Raw genomic sequence first — 21884 nt, forward strand, 5'->3', positions numbered from 1 at the left:
GATCCCTCCAACTTTGTTTTTCTTTCTCAAGATTGCTGAGGCTATTTGGGGTCTTATTTGATTCCATATAAAGTTTTGGCATATTTGTTCTATCATATTTGCGAAATATGCTATTGGTATTTTAATAGGGATTGTTTTGTATTTACAGATTGCATTGGGTAGTATGTACATTTTAATGTTAACTCTACCAAATCATGAACACAGTACAAGCTTTACTTATTATCTTCCAACATTTGTTTCTTCAATGTCCTATAGTTTTATAAGTATAGGCATTTTAACTTCTTGGTTAAATTTATTCCCAGGTACATTATTGTTATCATTATTATTAATTACTATTTCTGCAATGTTAAATTGAATTTTTTTCTTAGAATCTTGCCAGAAGCCTGTCAGCATGTCAGCAGGGCTGAATTATCTAGAGATAGCTGAGGGCATTTCCCCAAACCTGAAAAGGATGCATTAAATAATTGCTTGCTGCCAGACAGCTAAGGGCATCTTAATCTACATATTATTGCCTCTTACTGGCCAACACCTGAACAGCCAAAGGCATATTCTTCCAATCTGACAATGGATTGTATATAGGAAACCCTACCCTTTGATGTGTATATCTCCACCTTGCCTTAGGACAAATTGTGTTAATAAAAAGTAAGGGGTTCTGAGACAAGAAGAACTTAGTTCCTTTAGCCAAGTCTTTTCTGACTCCCCAATATGCCTTTCAAAATTATGTTTTGTCTTTGGACTCTTATTTAATTTACTAGAGGCCGGTGCACAAAAATTTGTGCACTCGGGGGGGGGGGGTCCCTCAGCCCGGCCTGTGCCCTCTCGCAGTCTGGGACCCCTCGGGAGATAACGACCTGCTGGCTTAGGCCTGCTCCCAGGTGGCAGAGGGCATGCCCAATCCCTAGGTACAGCCCCTGGTCGGGCTCAGAGCAGGGCCGATAGGGGAGTTGGGGCACCGCCCCCTGTCATGCACAGAGCAGGGCGGATCAGGAGGTTGCAATGCCACCCTCAGTCACGCTCAGGGTAGGGACCATTGGGGGGTTGGGGCACCACCCCGTCACACTCAAGGAAGGGTCGATGGGGAGGTTGCGACGCCACCCCTGTCATGCACAGAGCAGGGCCAATCAGGGGATTGGGGTGCTGCCCCCTGTCACGCACAGAGCAGGGCCCATCAGGGGGTTTGGGGCTCTGTACCCTGTCACACACAGAGCAGGGTCAATCAGGGGGTTGGGGAGCTCCCCCCTGTCACACACAGAGCAGGGCCTGTGGGGGTGAGGGGGTTGGGGCGCCGCACCCTGTCACACACACAGCCTCAGGGCAATCAGGGGGTTGGGGAACTCCCCCCTATCAGGCACAGAGCAGGGCTGATCAGGGGGTTGGGGCGCCTTCCCCTGTCATGAACAGAGCAGGGTGGATAGGGAGGTTGTGGCCCCACTCCCTGTCACACACAGAGCCGCAGGGCGATCAGGGGTTTGGGTGCTGCCTCTTTTCACGCTGATCCCCGTGCCGGGAGGCATATTACCCTTTTACTATATAGGATAGAGGCCTGGTGCATGGGTGGGGGCCAGCTGGTTTGCCCTGAAGGGTGTCCTGGATCAGGGTGGGGGTCCCCACTGGGGTGCCTGGCCAGCCTGGGTGAGGGGATGATGGCTATTTGCAGCTGGTCACACACCCTTCAGGGTGGGGGTCCCCACTGGGGTGCCTGGCCAGTCTGGGTGAGGGGCTGAGGGCTCTTTTCAGGCTGGCGGGTGACTGAAGCTCCCAACTGCTCCTTTTTTTCTCTTTTTTTATTCTGGGCCAGCTTTAGCTCTGGCCCCAGCTCTGAGGCCTCTGCTGCTGAAAGCAGGTATCTGGTTTGTTTGGGTTCTATAATAGAAACACTGTATCAATTCCAGCTCTGAGATCCCGGCTGGCTGAAAGCAGGTTTCTGGGGTTTTGTTTAGCTTCTATATTTGTAAAAATGTTTCAAACTGCAAGCTCAGAGGCCAGCAAGGCAGGCGGGGAACGTTGGTTTCCTCTGTCACTGAAGCAAGCAAGCCTCATGTTAGCTTCAAGCTGCCTAGCTGCCGGCCACCATCTTGGCTGGCAGTTAATTTGCATATCGCCCTGATTAGCCAATGGGAAGGGTAGTGGACGTACGGCTAATTACCATGTTTCTCTTTTATTAGATAGGATGCACAGTGCCTTCTCCAGATTGCTGAACCCTTCTAGATGCTGGATCAAGACCACTGGTAGAATCTCTTGCTGAGAACTCATTATTGTTGTATAAAAATGCCATTAATTTCTATATATTGATTTTGTATTCTGTTACTTTTCCAAATTAATTTATTAGATCTAGTAGTTTTTTTGGTGGAATCTTTAGAAGTTTCAATGTACAATATCACTTCAACTGCAAATAATGACAGTTTTACTACTGTGGACGAAAGGGGCCACATGCTGACCTGACAAACTTAGGAGAGGCCTGCATGGCAGTTTTGCAGACTCGGAGACCTAAAGTAACCACAAAGGATGGTCTGAAATTAAACCTTAACTAAAAGCAGTTATGGTGGGCAGTTACGTCCTAAGCCGATATCTTCACTGATAAGGTCAACCTTTACTGTAACTGAGCCTATCTGTCTCTTTGCATCTATGATAACATGTCCTTGGGATGTCTGGGTAACTTGTGACTTCCCTTTTTATGGAGCCTCTGGGGCACAGCCAGGTGTGCTGGGCCCAGGATAGATACCACAGATTCCTTGTTAATTGTTCCTGTACCCACCTAAGTATGTGCCCATCATTTTACTTTTTATCCTATCCTAGAGGTCCCCCCCGCCCCCCCCCCCCCGGCTTCGCTTAATCTCCCCTCCTTAAATCTGTCACCAATGAATTTCATGTAACCCACGTATGTCCCTCCTTTGATTGCAATGTATAAATACAATTGTAACCCCACCGTTCTTCAGAGCATTATCTCAATTCGTTGAGGTTCTGCTTCCCGGCATATGTCGACGGTTTGGCTCAAATAAACTCACAAAAATTCTTTACAGGTTTCAATGGTTTTTTACGTTAACACTACCTCCTTTCCAATTTGGATGCCTTTGATTTCTACTCTCCTCATCCCTGTGGCTAGGACCTCCAGTACTATGATGAATAAGAATGGTGAAAGTGAACATCCCAGTTATTTCTTGATATTAAGAGAAACACTTTTAGTTTTTGCCCATTGAGTATGGTGTTAGCTGTAGGTTTTTCATATATGGCATTTACTATGTTGATTTATGATCCCTCTATTCCCACTTTGCTGACAGTTTTTCTCATAAATAATTTCTGCATCCATTGATATGATCATTTGATTTTTATGTTACTTTTTATGTGAGGTATCATTTTTATTGATTTGTGAATATTATACCAACCATAGATCCTAAGAATTAATCCCAGTTGATCCTGGTATATGATCTTTTTAATATATATTGCTGGGTGAGATTTTCTAATATTTTGTTGAGGGTTTTAGCACCTTTGTTCATCTCCTTTCTTTGTGATGTCTTTATCTGCCTTTGGAGTTAAGGAAATGCTGGCCTCATAAAGAGAGACTGGAAGTCTTCCTTCCTCTTGAATTTTTTGGAATTGTTTGAGGAGGATAGGTGTTAATTCTTCTTTGAATGTTTGATAAATTTCCCCTGTGGAGCAATTTGGTGAAGAATTTTTGTTTGGAGGTTTTTTCTTTTATTACTTCTTCAGTTTTATTAGTTGTTATTGGTTTATTCAGGTTTTATAATTTTTTCTTATTTTGTTTTAGAATACTGTATATTTCTAGGAATTTGTATACTTCACCCTGGTTGTCCAATTTGTCCAAAATATTTTCTTACAATCTTTTGTATTTCTGTGATGCCAATTGATACTTCTCTTTCATTTCTAATATTATTTATTTGGGTCATCTCTCTTTGTTTCTTGATTTATCTAGTTCACCAATCTTATCTTTTTAAAGAACCAGTTCTTGGTTTTATTTATCTATTGTATTGTTTTTAAGTTCATTTATCTATTGTATTGTTTTTTAAGGTCTATTTCATTTATTTCTGCCCTGATCTTTATTATTTCCTTCCTTCTACTTACTCTGGGCTTTTCCTGTTGTTCTTTTCTATGCTGTGTGTGTGTGTGTGTGTGTGTGTGGGGAGGTGTGTGTGTTGAGGTAGATTGTTTACTTGATATTTTTCTTATTTCCTTTATTTTTCTTTTCTTTCAGTCTTTAATTTCTTTATTGGTTAAGGTATTACATATGTGACTTCATCCCCCTATAAACCCCCACTCCCCCCTACTCATGCCCTCACCCCAGTGTTGTCTGTGTCCATTGGTTGGGCTTATATGCGTGCATACAAGTCCTTTGGTTGATCTCTCACCCTTACCACCACCCACCCTACTTTCCCTATGAGGTTTGACAGTCTGATTGCTGCTTCTCTGTCTCTGGACCTGTCCCTGTTAATCAGCCTATTGTTCACTATATTCCACAAATGAGTGAGATTATGTGGTATTTATCCCTCCTTGACTGGCTTATTTCACTTAGCATAATGCTCTCCAGTTCAATCCATGCTGCTGCAAATGGTAAGAATTCCTTCTTTTTTACTGCAGTGTAGTATTCCATTGTGTAGATGTACCACAGTTTTCTAATCCATTCATCTACAGATGGGCACTTAGGCTGTTTCCAGATCTTAGCTATGGTGAATTGTGCTATGAACAGAGGGATGCATATATCCTTTCTGATTGGTGTTTCTAGCTTCTTGGGATATATTCCTAGAAGTGGGATCAATGGGTCAAATGGGAGTTCCATTTTTAGTCTTCTGAGGTAGCTCCATACTGTTCTCCACAGTGGCTGCACAAGTCTGCATTCCACCAGCAGTGCAAAAGGGTTTCTTTTTCTCCACATCCTCTCCAACACTTGTTGTTTGTTGATTTGTTGATGATAGCCATTCTGACAGGTGTGAGATGATACCACATTGTTGTTTTGATTTGCATCTCTTGTATAATTAGTGACTTTGAGCATGTTTTCATATGTCTTTCAGCCTTCTAATTGTCCTCTGTCGAAAAGTGTCTATTTAGGTCCGTTGTCCATTTTTTGACTGGATTGTTTATCTTCCTTTTGTTCAGTTGCATGAGTTCCCTGTAAATGTTGGAGATTAAACCCTTATCGGTGATAACATTAGTAAATATGTCCTCCCATGCAGTGGGCTTTCTTGCTGTTTTGTTGATGGTTTCCTTTGCTGTGCAGAAGCTTTTTATTTTGATGTTGTCCCATTTGTTTATTTTCTCTTTAGTTTCCATTGTCCTAGGAGCAGTATCAGTGAAGAAATTCCTTCGGTATATGTCTACAAACAATAAACTCCCTTGTGAAGCCCTCTGACACCGGGCTTTTGTTTGGATTTTGCTGCCTGTGGATTCCTCTAGTATTTTTATGGTTTCCCATCTTATGTTTAAGTCCTTTATCCATTTTGAGTTTATATTTGTGTATGGTGTAAGTTGGTGGTCTAGTTTCATCTTTTTGCATGTATCTATCCCATTTTCCCAATACCATTTATTGAAGAGACTGTCTTGACTCCATTGTATGCTCTTGCCTCCTTTGTTGAATATTAATTTAGCATAGTGGTTTGGGTCGATTTCTGGGTTGTCTATTCTATTCCATTGATCTATATGTCTGTTCTTGTGCCAGTACCAAGCTGTTTTGAGAACAGTGGCTTTGTAATACAGCTTGATATCTGGTATTGAGATCCTACCTACTTTGTTCTTCTTTCTCGGGATTGCTGCAGCTATTCGTGGTCTTTTTTTTAATTCCAGATGAATTTTTGGAACATTCATTCTAGATCTGTGAAATATGCCATTGGTATTTTAATGGGGATTGGATTGAATCTGTAGATTGCTTGGGGTAGTATGGACATTTTGATGATGTTGATTCTACCAATCCATGAACACGGTATGTTCTTCCATCTGTTTATATCTTCCTCTATCTCTTTTTTCAGTGTCCTGTAGTTTTTCGCATATAGGTCTTTTACCTCCTTAGGTACGTTTATTCCTAGGTATCTTAATTTTTTTGGTGTGATGGTAATTAGGATTGCTTTTTTAGTTTCTTTTTCTGTAAGTTCACTATTGGTGTAACGAAATGCCATAGATTTCTTGGCATTAATTTTGTATCCTGCTACATTGCTGAATTCATTTAATAATCCTAATAGATTGTGAGATACAAGAATAATGAAATTAGGCCCATCAATAACCACTTATTAGATGCTAATTGTTTAAGTGAAAGAAGTGTCTAACATCTCTCAAATCAAAAGCTAGGTATGATTATGTTTTGTAATTAAGGCAGGGCAAAAGCTGAGATAAGCCTCCTCTTGTGCCAGTAAGTTAGGGTGTGAATATAAAAGAAAAATCCTTAAAGATAAATAAAGATGCTACTCTAGGGAACACATGAACAATAAGAAAAGAGATTTATTTTTGATATGGAGAAAGTTTTAGTGATTTGCATACAAGATCAAGCCAGCCACAAAATTCCTTTATGCCAAACTTAATCCAGAGCAAGGCCCCAAATCTCTTCAATACTATGAAGGCTGAAAACCTTAGCAAGCTGAAGAAAAATGTTTGAGGCTTGTAGTGATTGTTTCAGGAAGTTTTAAAAAAGAAGCCATCTCTATAAACATAAAAGTGCCAGTGCAAGCAGTAGGTGCTCATAAGAAGCTGCAGCAAATTATCCAGAAAATCTAGCTAAGTTAGTGAGTGAAGATACACAACAGATATTTATTGGTGACAAAGGAGACTTAATTTTGAAGATGCAGAAAGAACCTCCATAGCTAGAGAGGAAATGTCAGTGATTGCCAGGAGAGTTTCAAATGAGTGGCTGACCATATTCTTAGGATTTAATGCATCTGGTTAGTTTACTTTTAAGCCAATGCTCATTTGCCATTCTAAAAAACCTAGGACTCTTCAGGCCTATGTTCAATCTTTTCTGCCTGTGACCTATAATTAGAACAACAAAGCCTGGATGAGAGCATATCTGTTTACATGATGGTTTTCTGAATATTTTAGCTCACTGTTGAGAACTACCATTCAGAAAAGAAGAATCCTTTCAAATTTTGCTGCAAAATTGCCATGGCACATGGTCACCCAAGTAAGTATTCTGATGGAGATGGCCAATGAGATTAGTGGTGTTTCACACCAGCCAAAACTATGGCCATTCTGAAGCACATGGGTGAAGAGGAATAATTTTGAGTAACTTAAAGTCTTATTATATGAGAAGTGCATTCCAAAATGCCATACCTTCCATACATAGTAATTGCTCTGATGTATCTGGGAAAAGTGAGTTGTAAACATTCTGGAAAAAAACTCACCATGATATATGCTATGAGAAAAACCTGTGATTCATGGGAGAGGTCTAAATATCAATAGTAATAAGAGTTTGAAAGAAGTTAATTCAAACCTTCCTAAATGACCATGAAAAGTTCAAGGTTTCCATCAGGGAAATAACTGTGGAGGTGGTGGAAATAGCAAGAGAACTAGAATAATAAGGGGAGCCTGAAGAACTGCAGCCTAGATTTCTGCTGTGATCTCATGATAAAAGTTTAATGGAGAAGGAACACCTTCTTATGGATGATCAAATAAAGTGGTTCCTTGAGATGGAATCTACTCTTAGAAAAGATGCTGGGAATCTTGTTGGATTGACAACAAAGGATTTAGATTACAGCGGTTCTCAACCTGTGGGTCGCGACCCCTTTGGCAGTCAAACAACTCTTTCACAGGGGTCGCCTAAGACCATCCTGCATATCAGATATTTACATTACGATTCATAACAGTAGCAACATTACAGTTATGAAGTAGCAACAAAAATAATTTTATGGTTGGGTCACAACATGAGGAACTGTATTTAAAGGGCCAGAAGGTTGGGAACACTGATTTAGAACATTACCTAAACTTAGCTGAAAAAAAGGTGGCAGGTTTTGAGAGTACTACTCCAATTTTAAAAGAAGTTCTACTGTTTATAGCATTATAGCATAATGCTATAAAACACCTTAAATGCTACAGAGAACTCATCCATGAGCAGAAGAGTCAGTTGATGTGGCAAACTCTATTGTTGTCTGATTTTAAGAAATTGCCACAGCTATCTCAACCTTCAGCAACCACCAGTCTGATCTATCAGTAGGCTTCAACATTGGGGTAACACCCTCCATCAGCAAAGAGATTACAACTCACTGAAGGCTCAGATGACTATTAGCAGTTTTAGCCATAAAGTATTTTTAATTAAAGATGTGCATTGTTTTCCTTTTGTAATATTCACTCTATTGCCATGACCTGGAAGCAAACCCAAAACATCTCCAACACATGCCTGTACTTAATACATGAATTTAACTAATTGAAAGAAGATATTCATGAAAACTTTTATCCATATAATAGTAAGTAAACTCTAGGTTCTTTAAATTCCACACTTAATTCAACTTCAAAGAATATAAATAAACCTGAAATATTTTACTTTTTAAATCCTTCTTCTTACCAAAGCGTTTCATTGAGTGTGTCTTGAGTTGTTCCTTTATTATGCCATGTGCAAATGCATCTGTTGAACGTTCTGCATTAGTATCTACAAAAATAAACATAATTTAAAACACATCATATTATAATTTACATACAAGTCATTTACACAGGAATATATGTTTCCATGAGGGTTTGTTTATATTGGGTGCAACTAACATGTTTTATTACACAGAAAAGCATTATATTGAAATATGTGGATTGCAAATTCACAAAAGCTTAAGGGGCTACCAAACTGGACTGTCTTAGACAGCGGAGCCCCGCTCCTCAGCACGGACACTCCTGGGTGGCCAGCACTGGCACAGAGACCATGCCATCTTGAGAAACAGAGCTGCTTAAGACTAGGATCCTGGCCTCAGCACCACCCAGTCTGGTCTCAGATACAAACCAGGACCCTGCAGCCACTGGGGACAGAGACCTATGACCACAGCTACAGATCCACAGACACCAAGAATCCAGACATCCTGGCCACAGATTTCTGTGAGTAACAAAGCCCATCCCCCTCCCCAAAGGCTCCCGGGCAGCGCCATAGTAACTGATAGACCCGACCCTCGCACAGACAACAGAGCCCCTACAGGAATTTGAGCCTGAGACTGCAGGGACACTGGGAATCTGTTCCCCACAGCACAATCAGGTGACCAAACCCGAAGCCCATGCCACCTGACTTTGATTCTGGGCAAGCGCTCACTGAAGTCTCCCAAGCTGACCAGGACCCCGATTCTCCAGGCGGGAGGCAGCACTAAGCACCAGTGACTTGACTCTGTTTCTTATCACGTGTGCCTGGGATCCCTGATTCCCAGTGCATTCACAATAAGAGCCAGTGACTCCAATTCTTGGAGCATGTGCACACAGGGACCCTGATTCTCAGCACGAGGCTGAGAGACTGGATTCTTGGGGAACTCTGACTCCAGGCACACACTAGGGGGCTCTGATTTTCAACACACGTGGTGGGGGGGCGGTTCTGTTTCAGCGAGGTGCAGGCGGTGTCCCTGATTCTAGGTGCACACACGAGGCCACACTGATTGCTGGTAATGCTGGCTCTGGGAGAGCCTGGTTCCCACCAACCCATGACAGCCACACATCTTACGTGTCGGAGCTCTTCAGTGACACTAGGGTGGTTCGAAGCTCCCACTGCACACGGCACATGGTAATTAGTCCTGTCGTCGGGTGGCATGACTTTGTGTAGTAGTTTTAAAATGTTATGGCCAGTGTTCTGACCTGTGCTAATCCACACCCCAGCCATGTATATTTGTTTATTGTGAAATTAAACATATGATACATATTTAATTTAAATTGCACAAAGGTGTCCACATAATAAAGACAGGTAAACTAATTTGTTGAAGGACCTTTTTTTATTATTTTATTTTATTTTTTTTTATTGCTTAAAGTATTACAAAAAGTATTACATATGTCTCCTTTTTTTTCCCCCCGCCCTTGACAATCCCCTGGCCTCCCCTACCCCCCAATGTCTTATGTCCATTGGTTATGCTTATATGCATGCATACAAGTCATTTGGTTGATCTCCTACCCACCCTCCTCCTGCCCTCCCACCCTCCCTGGACTTCCTGCTGTAGTTTGACAGTCTGTCCGAGGCAGCTCTGCCTCTGTATCTATTTTTGTTCATAAGTTTATAATGGTCTTTATTATCCAGAAATGAGTGACATCATGTGGTATTTTTCCTTCATTGACTGGCTTATTTCACTTAGCATAATGCTCTCCAGTTCAATCCATGCTGTTGCAAATGGTAAGAGTTCCTTCTTTTTTATAGCAGCATAGTATTCCATCGTGTAGATGTACCACAGTTTTCTAATCCATTCATCTACAGATGGGCACTTAGGCTGTTTCCAGATCTTAGCTATGGTGAATTGTGCTGCTATGAACATAGGGGTGCATATATCCTTTCTGATTGGTGTTTCTGGTTTCCTGGGATATATTCCTAGAAGTGGGATCACAGGGTCAAATGGGAGTTCCATTTGTAGTTTTTTGAGGAAACTCCATACTGTCTTCCATAGTGGCTGCACCAGTCTGCATTCCCACCAGCAGTGCACAAGTGTTCCTTTTTCTCCACATCCTCTCCAGCACTTGTCGTTTGTTGATTTGTTGATGATAGCCAGTCTGACAGGTGTGAGATGGTACCTCATTGTTGTTTTGATTTGCATCTCTCGGATGATTAGTGACTTTGAGCATGTTTTCATATGTCTCTTGGCTTTCTGAATGTCCTCTTTTGAAAGGTGTCTATTTAGATCCTTTGCCCATTTTTTGATTGGATTGTTTATCTTCCTTTTGTTAAGTTGTATGAGTTCTCTATAAATTTTGGAGATTAGGCCCTTATCAGATATGACATTGGCAAATATGTTTTCCCACACAGTGGGTTTTCTTGTTGTTTTGTTGATGGTTTATTTTGCTGTGCAGAAGCTTTTTATTTTGATGTAGTCGCATTTGTTTATTTTCTCTTTAGTTTCCAATGCCCTAAGAGCTGTATCGGTGAAGAAATTGCTTCCGCATATGTTTGAGATTTTGTTGCCTTTGGATTCTTCTAGTATTTGTATGGTTTCCCGTCGTATATTTAAGTCCTTTATCCATTTTGAGTTTATATTTGTGTATGGTGTAAGTTGGTGGTCTAGTTTCATTTTCTTGCATGTATCTGTCCAATTTTCCCAACACCGTTTATTGAAGAGACTATTTTGACTCCATTGTATGTTCTTGCCTCCTTTGTCAAATATTAATTGAGCGTATTGGTTGGGGCTGATTTCTGGGCTCTCTATTCTATTCCATTGATTTATATGTCTGTTCTTGTGCCAGTACCAGGCAGTTTTGAGAACAGTGGCTTTGTAATACTGCTTGATATCTGGTATTGAGATCCCACCTACTTTGTTCTTTCTCAGGATCGCTGCAGCTATTTGGGGTCGTTTTTTATTCCAGATGAATTTTTGGAGAGTACGTTCTAGGTCTGTGAAATATGCCATTGGTATTTTAATGGGAAGTGCATTGAATTTATAGATTGCTTTGGGTAGTATGGACATTTTAATGATGTTGATTCTACCAATCCAAGAACATGGTATGTTCTTCCATCTCTTTATGTCTTCCTCTATCTCTTTTTTCAACGTCCTGTAGTTTTCTGAGAAGAGGTCTTTTACCTCTTTAATTAGGTTTATTCCTAGGTAGCTTAATTTTTTTGGTGCGATGGTAAATGGGATTGCTTTTTTAGTCTCTCTTTCTGCACATTCACTATTGGTGAATAGAAATGCCATAGATTTCTTGGCATTAATTTTGTATCCTGCTACATTGCCGAATTCTTTTATTAAGTCTAATAGTTTATTGATGGAGTCTTTAGGGTTTTTTAAGTATAATATCATGTCATCTGCAAATAAGGACAGTTTTACTTCTTCTTTTCCAATTTGGATGCCTTTTATTTCTTCTTCTTGTCTAATTGCAATGGCTAATACTTCCAGTACTATGTCGAACAGGAGTGATGAGAGTGGGCATCCCTGTCTTGTTCCTGTTCTTAGGGGAAATGGTGTTAGTTTTTGTCCATTGAGTATGATGTTGGCTGTGGGTTTGTCATATATGGCTTTTATTATGTTGAGGTATGATCCTTCAATTCCCACCTTGCTGAGAGTTTTTATCAAAAATGGGTGTTGAATTTTGTCAAATGCTTTTTCTGCATCAATTGATATGACTATGTGGTTTTTTTCTTTCAATTTGTTTATGTGATATATCAGTTTATTGATTTGCGGATATTGTACCATCCTTGCATCCCTGGGATATATCCTACTTGGTCGTGGTGTATGATCTTTCTGATATACTGCTGGATCTGATTTGCTAAGATTTTTGTTGAGGATTTTGGCATCTATGTTCATGAGGGATATTGGCCTGTAATTCTCTTTCATTGTGTTGTCTTTACCTGGTTTTGGTATTAGGGTGATGCTGGCTTCATAGAATGAGCTTGGAGGTGTTCCTTCCTCTTGGATTTTTTGTAGTAGTCTGATTAGGATAGGTTTTAGTTCTTCCTTGAATGTTTGGTAAAACTCCCCTGTGAAGCCATCTGGTCCTGGGCTTTTGTTTGCTGGAAGCTTTTTGATGACTGCTTCAATTTCTTCCATAGTTATTAGCCTATTGAGATTTTTACATTCTTCCTGATTAAGTTTTGGATTGTTGTATTTTTCTAGGAATATGTCCATTTCCTCCAGGTTGTCTAGTTTGTTGGAGTAGAGTTGTCCATAGTATTTATTAACAATCATTTGTATTTCTGTGGGATCTGTTCTTATTTCGCCTCTATCATTTCTGATTTTGTTGATTTGGGTCCTTTCTCTTTGCTTCTTGGTGAGCCTGGCTAGAGGTTTGTCAATCTTGTTTATCCTTTCAAAGAACCAGCTCTTGGTTTCATTGATTTTCTGTATTTTTTTTTGGTCTCTATGTCATTTATTTCTGCTCTAATCTTTATTATCTCCTTCCTTCTGCTCACTCTGGGCTTTTCTTATTGCTCTCTTTCTAATTCTTTGAGCTGTAGAGTTAGATGATTTACTACCATTTTTTCTTGTTTGTTGAGATAGGCCTGTAGAGCTATAAACTTCCCTCTCAGGACTGCTTTCATTGCGTCCCAAAGGTTTTGGATTGTTGTGTTTTAATTGTCATTAGTTTCCAGGATGTTTTTAATTTCTTCTTTGATCTCATTGGTTACCCAATCAATATTTAATAACATGCTATTCAGCTTCCAAGTGTTTGAGTATTTTGAGTTGTTTTTGTTGTAGTTTATTTCTAATATTATGGCCTTGTGGTCTGAGAAGATGGTTGGTATGATTTCAATCTCCTTGAATTTGGGGAGACTTTGTGACCCAATATGTGGTCTATTTTTGAAGATGTCCCATGAGCATCTGAGAAGAACGTATATTTTGTGGCTTTGGGGTGAAGTGTTCTGAAGATGTCAATTAAGTACATCTGATCTAGTGAGTCATTTAGGATTGCTGTTTCTTTGCTGAGTTTTTGTCTAGCTGATTTATCCAGTGATGTCAGTGGTGTATTAAAGTCCCCTACTATGATTGTATTGTTGTTGATCTCTCCCCTGATATCTTACAGGAGTTTTCTTATGTATGTGGGTGCTACTGCATTGGGTGCATATATGTTTATCAGGGTTATATCCTCTTGTTGTATTGATCCCTTTAGTATTATGAAGTGGCCTTTCTTATCTCTTGTTATGGCCTTCACTTTGAGGTCTATTTTGTCTGATATAAGTATCGCTACCCCAGCTTTTTTTTAATTTCCATTTGCCTGAAAGATATTTTTCCATCCCTTCACTTTCAGTCCGTGTGAGTCCCTTCTATTGAGGTGGGTCTCTTGTAGACAGCAAATATATGGGTCATGTTTTTTTATCCATTCAGCCACTCGATGTCTTTTGATTGGACCATTTAGTCCATTTATGTTTAAATTTATTATCAAAAGGTACTTGTTTGTAGCCATTTCTATTTTTTTGTGTGGCTGTTTTCTTTCTGGGCTTTTTAGTTCTTCTTTTTACACCAGTCCCTTTAGCATTTCTTGCATTGCTGGCTTGGTGGTGATAAACTCCCTTAGCCTTTTTTTTTGTCTGTGAAGCTTCTTATTTCCCCTTCAATTTTGAATGATAGCCTTGCTGGATAAAGTATTCTTGGATTCAGTCCTTTGCTTTGCATCACTTTGTAAATTTCTGTCCATTCTTTTCTGGCCTGATGTGTTTCTGTTGAGAAATCATTTGATAATCTGATGGGGGATCCTTTGTAGGTAACTCTCTGTTTCTCTCTTGCAGCCTTTAAGATTCTGTCTTTGTCTTGTACATTTGCCATCATTATTATGACGTGTCTTGGTGTGGGCCTTTTGGGGTTCATCTTGCCTGGGACTCTCTGTACTTGTGTAACTTTTTTCTTCCCCATATCAGGGAAGTTTTCTGACATTATTTCTTCAAATAGATTTTCTAATCCTTGCTGCTCTTCTTGTCCTTCTTGCAGCCCTATTATGCGTATTTTACTTCGTTTCATGTTGTCCCAAAGCTCCCTTAGGCTCTCCTCCTGTTTTTTAATTCTTTTCTCCAGTTGCTGTTCAGATTGAGCTTGTTTCTCTGCCTTATCTTCTAATTCACTAATTCGGTCCTCTGCTTCTTCTAGTCTGCTGTTGAAACTTTCCATGGTGTTTTTGATTGTAGCTATATCACTTTTCATTTCTTCCTGATTCTTGCATAAGTTGTTGATTTTCTCATCCATCCGGTGAATGAATTGTACAACCATTATTCTGAATTCTTTTTCTGTCATGTTGCATGCTTCAACTTCATTAATGTCCTTTCTTGGTGACTCCTCATTGTCTTTTCTCTGGGTGTTGTTTCGTCTCTTCATTCTGATTATCTCCCGATGGTTCAAACTTCGAGTTGTGTGGGCCTGGGCCATGTGCAGTGGGAGCCTCTCACCACCCTAGTGTCACTGAAGAGCTCTGACACTAAGATGGGTTGTTGTTGTGGGTTGGTGGGAACCAGGCTCGCTCAGAGTCAGTGTTGTCAGCGCTCAAATTGGCCTCGTATGTGCCCTTAGAATCAGGGACTCTGCCTGCACCATGCTGAAACAGAGACCCCCCTGAAGCATGTTGAGAACCAGAGCCCCCTAGCGTGCGCCAGGAGTCAGAGTTCCCCAGAATCCAGTATCAGAGTCTCTGTTGCTTCACGCGACCTTGCCTTGAGAATCAGGGTTCCTGTGTGCCCTTGCACCAGGAATTGGAGTCACTGGCTCTTAGTATGAATGCACAGGAAATCAGGATCTCAGGCGCAGGTGAAAAGAAACACAGTCAAGTCACTGGTGCTTAGTGCTGCCACCTGCCCAGAGAATCGGGGTCCCTGGGCCTGTGATATGTGGGACAAATTCCCGGTGTTAGCGCGATTGTTCCCAGCCCAGGGCTCAGAAGCCGGCAGTGCGCCTAGGCTCAATTCCTGGGGTTCGCGCGTTTGCTCCCAGCCCAGGGCTCAGAAGCTGGCAGTGCGCATAGGATCAGTTCCAAGGTGCTTGCGCAGTTCCAGGCTAAAGTTCCTGGAGCGCTGAGGCCCAGGCAAGAGGTGGGTCTATCAGTTAGTTACTCTGGCACTGCCCCGCAAGCCTGCAGGAAGGGAGGATGGGCTCTGTTACTCATGGATCTGCCTCGGGGATTTCTGAACTTTTGGTGTCCGCAGGTCTGTAGCTGTGGTCACAGGTCTCTGTCCCCAGTGGCTGCAGGGTCCTGGTATGCGTCTGAGATCAGACTGGGTGGTGCTGAGGCCAGGATCCTAGTCTCAAGCAGCTGTTTCCCAAGATGGTGTAGTCGCTGTGCCTGTGCTGGCCGCCCAAGAGTGTTCGCGCAGGGAGCGGGACTCTGCCACCTAAGATTGCCCGGTTTAGCAGCCCCTTAGAAGACCTGTAGAATCTAACTGTCCCTAGCTCATACACACACACCACACGCGTCCACACACTCCTCTATCACTTCCTTGCGCTCTCACACTCTCTCCCTCCCTACCTTCCTGCTGGTCGCCATTTTGGAAGTCCTGTTGAAGGATTTTTTATGTTACTTTTGTAATTGTATAGGAGTGCCTCATACCATACCCATATAAGATGACAAACAACTGAGAAATGTGCATTAACTGACTGCTCCACTCACTGGTCATTTATGTCTCTTGGCTTCTTCGTCGCTGAGACACAACAATATTGTAATTAGGCCTATTAATAATTCCACATTGTCCTCTAAGTGTTCAAGGGAAATGAAGAGCCTCATACCTCACCCTTTAATCAAAAGCTAGATACAATTAAGGGAGGCATGACAAAAGCTAGGCCTCTTGTGCCATTAAGCCATGTTATGTATACAGAGGAAAACCTCTTGAAGAGAAGTAAAAGTGCTACCCCAGGAATCCCAAGAATGATAAGATGGAAAAAACAGCCTTATTGTTGGCATGGAGAAAATTTTAATGATTTGCATACAAGATAAAGCTAGCCACAACATTCCCTTAAGATTTAGCCTAATCCAGAGCAAGACCTAACTCTGTTCAATACTATGAAGGTGACAGATAAAAGCATGAAGCTCCTAGAAATTATTTCAAGAGGTTTAAGAAAAAAAGCCAACTCCATAAACATGAAAGTGCCAAGGCAAGCAGCAAGTGCACATAAAGAAGCTATATCCAAGTGTCCAGAAACTGCAGTTGCTGAAGGTGGCCATACCACACAACAGGTTTTCACTGGTGACACAGTAGCCTTATATTTGAAGAAGACGGTAATAGGAACTGCATAGCTAGAGAGGAAAAGTCAGTAACTGCCTCCAGAGTCTCAAAAACAGGCTGATGATATCGTTAGGATTTAATATATCAGATGAGTTTATTTTGAAGCCGATATTCATTTGCCATTCTAAAAATCCTAGGACCCTTCAGATATATATTCAATCTCCTCTGCCTCTGCTCTATAATGAGAACAAAAATGCCCAGATGACAGCACATCTGCTTACAACACAGTTTTCTGACTATTTTGGCCAAATATTGAAACCTACCATTTAGAAAAAAAGAATATTTTAAAAATATTACTGCAAATTGACAAGACACCTGGTCGCTCAAGTGCTCTGAGGGGATGGGCAATGAGATTAATGGTGTTTCACACCGGCCAACACTACGTCCATTCTGAAGCACATGGGTTAGGAGGAGTAATTTTGAGTAATTTTAAGTCTTATTATATGAGAAGTGCATTTCAAAATGCCATAGCTACCATACATAGTAATTGCTTCTGTGGATCTAGGAAAAGTGAGTTGTAAATCTGTAGGAAATGAACTATTATGACATATCCCATTAGTAAAATCTGTGATTCACCGGAGAGGTCAAAATATCAATAGTAACAAGAATTTGAAGAATGTTGATTCTGACCCTCCTTAATGACTTTGAAAAGTTCAAGTTTTCCATCAAGGAAGTAACTGTTGAGGTGGTGGGAATAGCAAGAGAACTAGAATAATAAGAGGAGCCTGAAGTACTGCAGCCTGGATTTCTGCTGTGATCTCATGGTAAAACTTTTATGGATGAGGAGCATCTTCTTATGGCTGATCAAAGACATTGTTTTTTTGAGATGGCATCTACCCTTAGAAAAGATGCTTGGAAGATTGTTTCATTGACAACAAAGGACTTTAGAACATTACCTAAACTTAGCTGATGAAGAAGTGGCAGGTTTTGAGAGTACTACTCCAATTTTAAAAGAAGTTCTACTGTGGGTATAATGCTATCAAACAGGCTTGCATGCTACAGAGAACTCATCCATGAGAGAAAGAGTCAGTGGATGTGGCAAACCAATTGTTCTCTTTTTTTCAAAAATATTTTTATTGATGTCAGAGAGGAAGGGAGAGGGAGAGATAGATACATCAATGATGAGAGAGAATCGTTGATTGGCTGACTCCTGCATGACCCCTACTGGGGATGAAGCTTGCAACTTAAGCATGATTAGGAATCAAACCATGATCTCCAGGTTCATAGGTCAACACTCAACCCCTGAGCCACATCGGCTAGGTTCATTGTTGTCTTATTTTAAGAAGTTGCCACAGCTACCCCAAGCTTCAGCAACTACCACTCTGATCATTCAGCAGCCATCAACATTGGGGTAAGACTCTCCATCAGCATAGGGATTACAGCTCACTGAAGGCTCAGATGATTATTAGCAGTTTGTAGTCATAAAGTATTTTTAATTAAAGAGGTGGGGGGTTTTTTGTAGATAAAATGCTATTGCACACAGAGTTGACTGCCATATAGTGTAAATTTCATGTGCTTTGTTTTTTGTGATAGTCACTCTATTGCTATGTTTTGGAAACAAATCCAAAATATCTTCAAAGTATGCCTGTACTTCACAAAAGAAGTTAACTAATTAAATGAGGGTGCTTATGAAAAGTTTTCTCCATGTAATAGTAAACTAGAGGCACTTTTGTTCTTTAAGTCCCACACTTAATACAACACTAAAGAGGATAAATAAACCTAAAATATTATATTTTAAAAATCTTGTTCTTACCAGGGAAATCCATTGACCGTGTCTTGAATTGTCCCTTTTTTATGTCAGGTGCAATTGCATCTGTTGAGCGTTCTTTATTATTGCCTGAGAAACAAACCAATATGGAAAAACATCATATGATGATTTACATAGATATTATTTACATATGAATATATGTGTTTTGAGTGTGTGTGTATGGTGGGTATAACTAGCATGCTTTATTATACAGAAAAGCATTATATTTAAATCTCTGGATTGCAGAATCACAAAACCTTACATTTAAACAGATGGAGCAAGGATATAACCCATACTATGTTGATGTTCAGAGATGTTTAGTGACTTGTCCATTAATTTTAAGAATTATGCCACATAATTTCTTCAGCAGTGCTTATTTCATACAAATTCTCTCATGCAAATTGAAATCATCCCAGAGAAGTAATAAATATAAAATTATTTCTATGCTTGCATTAAATGCAAACTCTTTATATAGGGATGAACCTGATGAAGTATAATATTTCTATTTGATTGTTAGTTTTTTAAAAAAAATTTAATTTTTATTATTTTTTTTTTTACCACAGGACAATTATAAAAACCAAAGAATATACCATGAGCTAGAAATACTTTGACTCACCGACCAAAATTTTACTTCTCCCTTAGACTTTGTAGCTGTTAATCATGTAGATATCAGTGATTAAGTGATGTTAACTGGTTTCAGAAAAAGTGTCCTCTGAGGTTATATTGGTATGGAGACTTTGTGACTTGCAAGGAGGAAATGGTTAAGTTTGCAGCAGTACCAAGGGTTCTGATTGGATCATTTGCCACATGAGTTTTCATATGATTCAAAGCTTCTACTATAATTAACAACGATTAACTTGGTCCCGTGACATAAAAAATTCATGAAAAGTATTAAAGAGAAACTATTATTGTGGGAGGGATAAATTGGATTCGTGAACTAGAGTGGACTTTGAGGGCAACAGTGTATGGGATGGAAGTCAGTTCTAGTGGACCCTGCAAGTGTAGTTGGAAACATCTCATGGTCCTGACACTGCACAGAAGACCTCTTGCTTTGAAGAAATGACTGAGCCCAGGAAGAAATATAAAAGGTCACAGTATGATTCTGCCAACCAATATGTACCACACCAGTTTCTTTACAGAGAGTATCTCAGCTGGGTTACCATTAACAAAATAAATAAAAATGCCTCATACTGAGCATAACAAATGCTCATTAATTGATTAGAAACATTTTGTAAAAGATTCATGTGCTACAGCAACACAACACTGGGCAACACTAGCCAATATATTTTAGTTGTTCTGGTCTTTCTCCAATAGGTATAAGAAATACCAAGCATGTAACATACTAAGATAAGCGGGAGGCAATCAGAATAGCATTTGAGGGGAGAAATGCTGGAGAAACTTATAATACAGTAAAAATCATGATATTTTCCCACCAAAATATCTTCCCATTGCTTTAAGTCTTTCTTAATATATTATTATTTGTAGTTCAGAAAGCTATATTTATAAAATATATAACATACCACACATTTTGCTGATTTAATGTGTGAAAATCAATGGGTTTTAAAAATTTATAGTCAGGGTGCGTAACTTCCAACATTGTAAATTTTAGAATCTACTTCCAATTGATACTAAATAAATTCCAAAGAAATATGGAAAGGTTACTCTTATATAGCTCTTTCCTCTATCCTGCATGCCCCCAACTAGGGACTGAGCCTGCAACCTGGGCATGTGTCTTGACTGAGAATGGAACTGTGAGCTCCTGGTTCATAGGTCGATGCTCAACTACTGAGTCCATTGACCAGGTGATGCTGGTTTCTTTTGCTATGCAGAAGCCTTTTAGTTTAATGTAGTCCCATTTGTTTATTTTTCCTTTGTTTCTCTTGTCATAGGTGATGTATCAATGACGATTCTGCTATGTGAGATACCTAAGATTTTGCTGCCTGCATTTTCTTGCAGGGTTTTTATGTTTTTATCACTTATATTTAAGTCTTTTATCCATTTTGAGTTTATTCTTGTACTAGTATAGGGTGTAAGTTGGTGGTCTAGTTTCTTTTTTGCATGTATATGTCCAATTTTCCCAACACCATTTATTGAAAAGATTGTCTTGACTCCATTACATGCTCTTGCCTCCTTTGTTAAATATCAATTAGCATAATGGCATGGGTTGATTTCTTGATTCTTTGTTCTGTTGCATTGATTTCTATGTCTGTTATTGTGCCAGTACCAGGCTGTTTTGATTACAATGGCTTTGTAATATAACTTGATATTTGGTATCGTGATCCTTTCAAATTTGTTCCGCTTTCTCAAGGTTGTTGCAGCTAGTTGTGTTGTTTTTTTCATGTCCATGTAAATTTTTAGAGTATTAGTTCTAAATCTGTGAAATATGCCATTGGTATTTTAATAAGTATTGCTTTGAATCTAGGGATTGCTTTGGGTAGTATGGACATTTTAAAGATGCAAATTCTTCTAATCCATGAACACCATACGTTCTTCCACTTGTTTTATCTTCCTCTGTCTTTTTCCCCCCAATGTTTTATGGTCAAGTAAAGAACTTATTTTTTAATCAATTAAATCTTTATTGTTCAGATTATTACATTTGTTCCTCTTTTTTTCCCCCCATAACTCCACTCCACCCAGTTCCCACCCCAGCCTCCTCCCTCACTATTGGGAGCCATCGGAGAAACCGGCCTAGACAAAGCCATCTTAAGAACAATAAGTTTCTGGTAGTAACCACGTCAAGGCCATTAAGTTCTGGAAACTCCTAGTTACCAGAAACCACGTATGTCCTGAGGTTTGGTCAGCAGCTAAAGATAATTATCTCATACCCTGAAGCAACTACCGCCACAACCGGAGCCTGCTACAACCCTGCTGATAAGCTAATAGGCTTCTCCACCCACCCCCCGTCCCTAAAACAATATATATTCTGCCACTGTAAGAATAAAATTTGAGGCTTGATCAGAATCCTGTCTTGCCTCCATTTCTTCGCGTCTCCTATCCTCTCATTCCCTTACAGGAATCGTCACGGTACCCATGTTGCATGCCCCGCTGGTTGGGGCATAATTGGCGCCCAACGTGGCCTCCGTACTTCGGTTCCCGTTGGGAACGTTCACTCAAGTGTCCGGCCGGACCTCTTAGGCGCCACTGGGATCTCCCTGTGAGTCAGCCTGTTTTCTTGGTCGCCGCTCGGCCCACGCACCCTGCGAGTCAGACCTGGTGTTAAGGTAAGTGAACGCATTGGAATTGTGGATAGGCATCATCCTTCATCATTGCCCTCCCTTATTCTCCTGCCTCTAGTCCACTTCGAGCACTCTCTTGTTGCCTCGCGGAAGAGTGAAGGGTACCCGAGTTCGACTG

The 21884-nt window shown here is 40.3% G+C and overlaps 1 protein-coding gene across 1 annotated transcript in view; it reads right to left on the bottom strand.

Moving 5' to 3' along the window:
- LOC118669953 (coiled-coil domain-containing protein 7-like) overlaps window positions 1-21884 on the bottom strand; it is a 208737-nt gene that overhangs the window by 135225 nt on the left and 51628 nt on the right. Inside the window, exon 6 of the mRNA XM_036336624.1 lies at window positions 8495-8578. Within this exon, the coding sequence (XP_036192517.1) occupies window positions 8495-8578 (84 nt within the window). The remainder of the gene's footprint in view (window positions 1-8494; window positions 8579-21884) is intronic.

The sequence above is a fragment of the Myotis myotis genome, unplaced genomic scaffold, assembly GCF_014108235.1.
Source record: "Myotis myotis isolate mMyoMyo1 unplaced genomic scaffold, mMyoMyo1.p scaffold_m19_p_1, whole genome shotgun sequence".
Lineage (NCBI taxonomy): Eukaryota > Metazoa > Chordata > Mammalia > Chiroptera > Vespertilionidae > Myotis > Myotis myotis.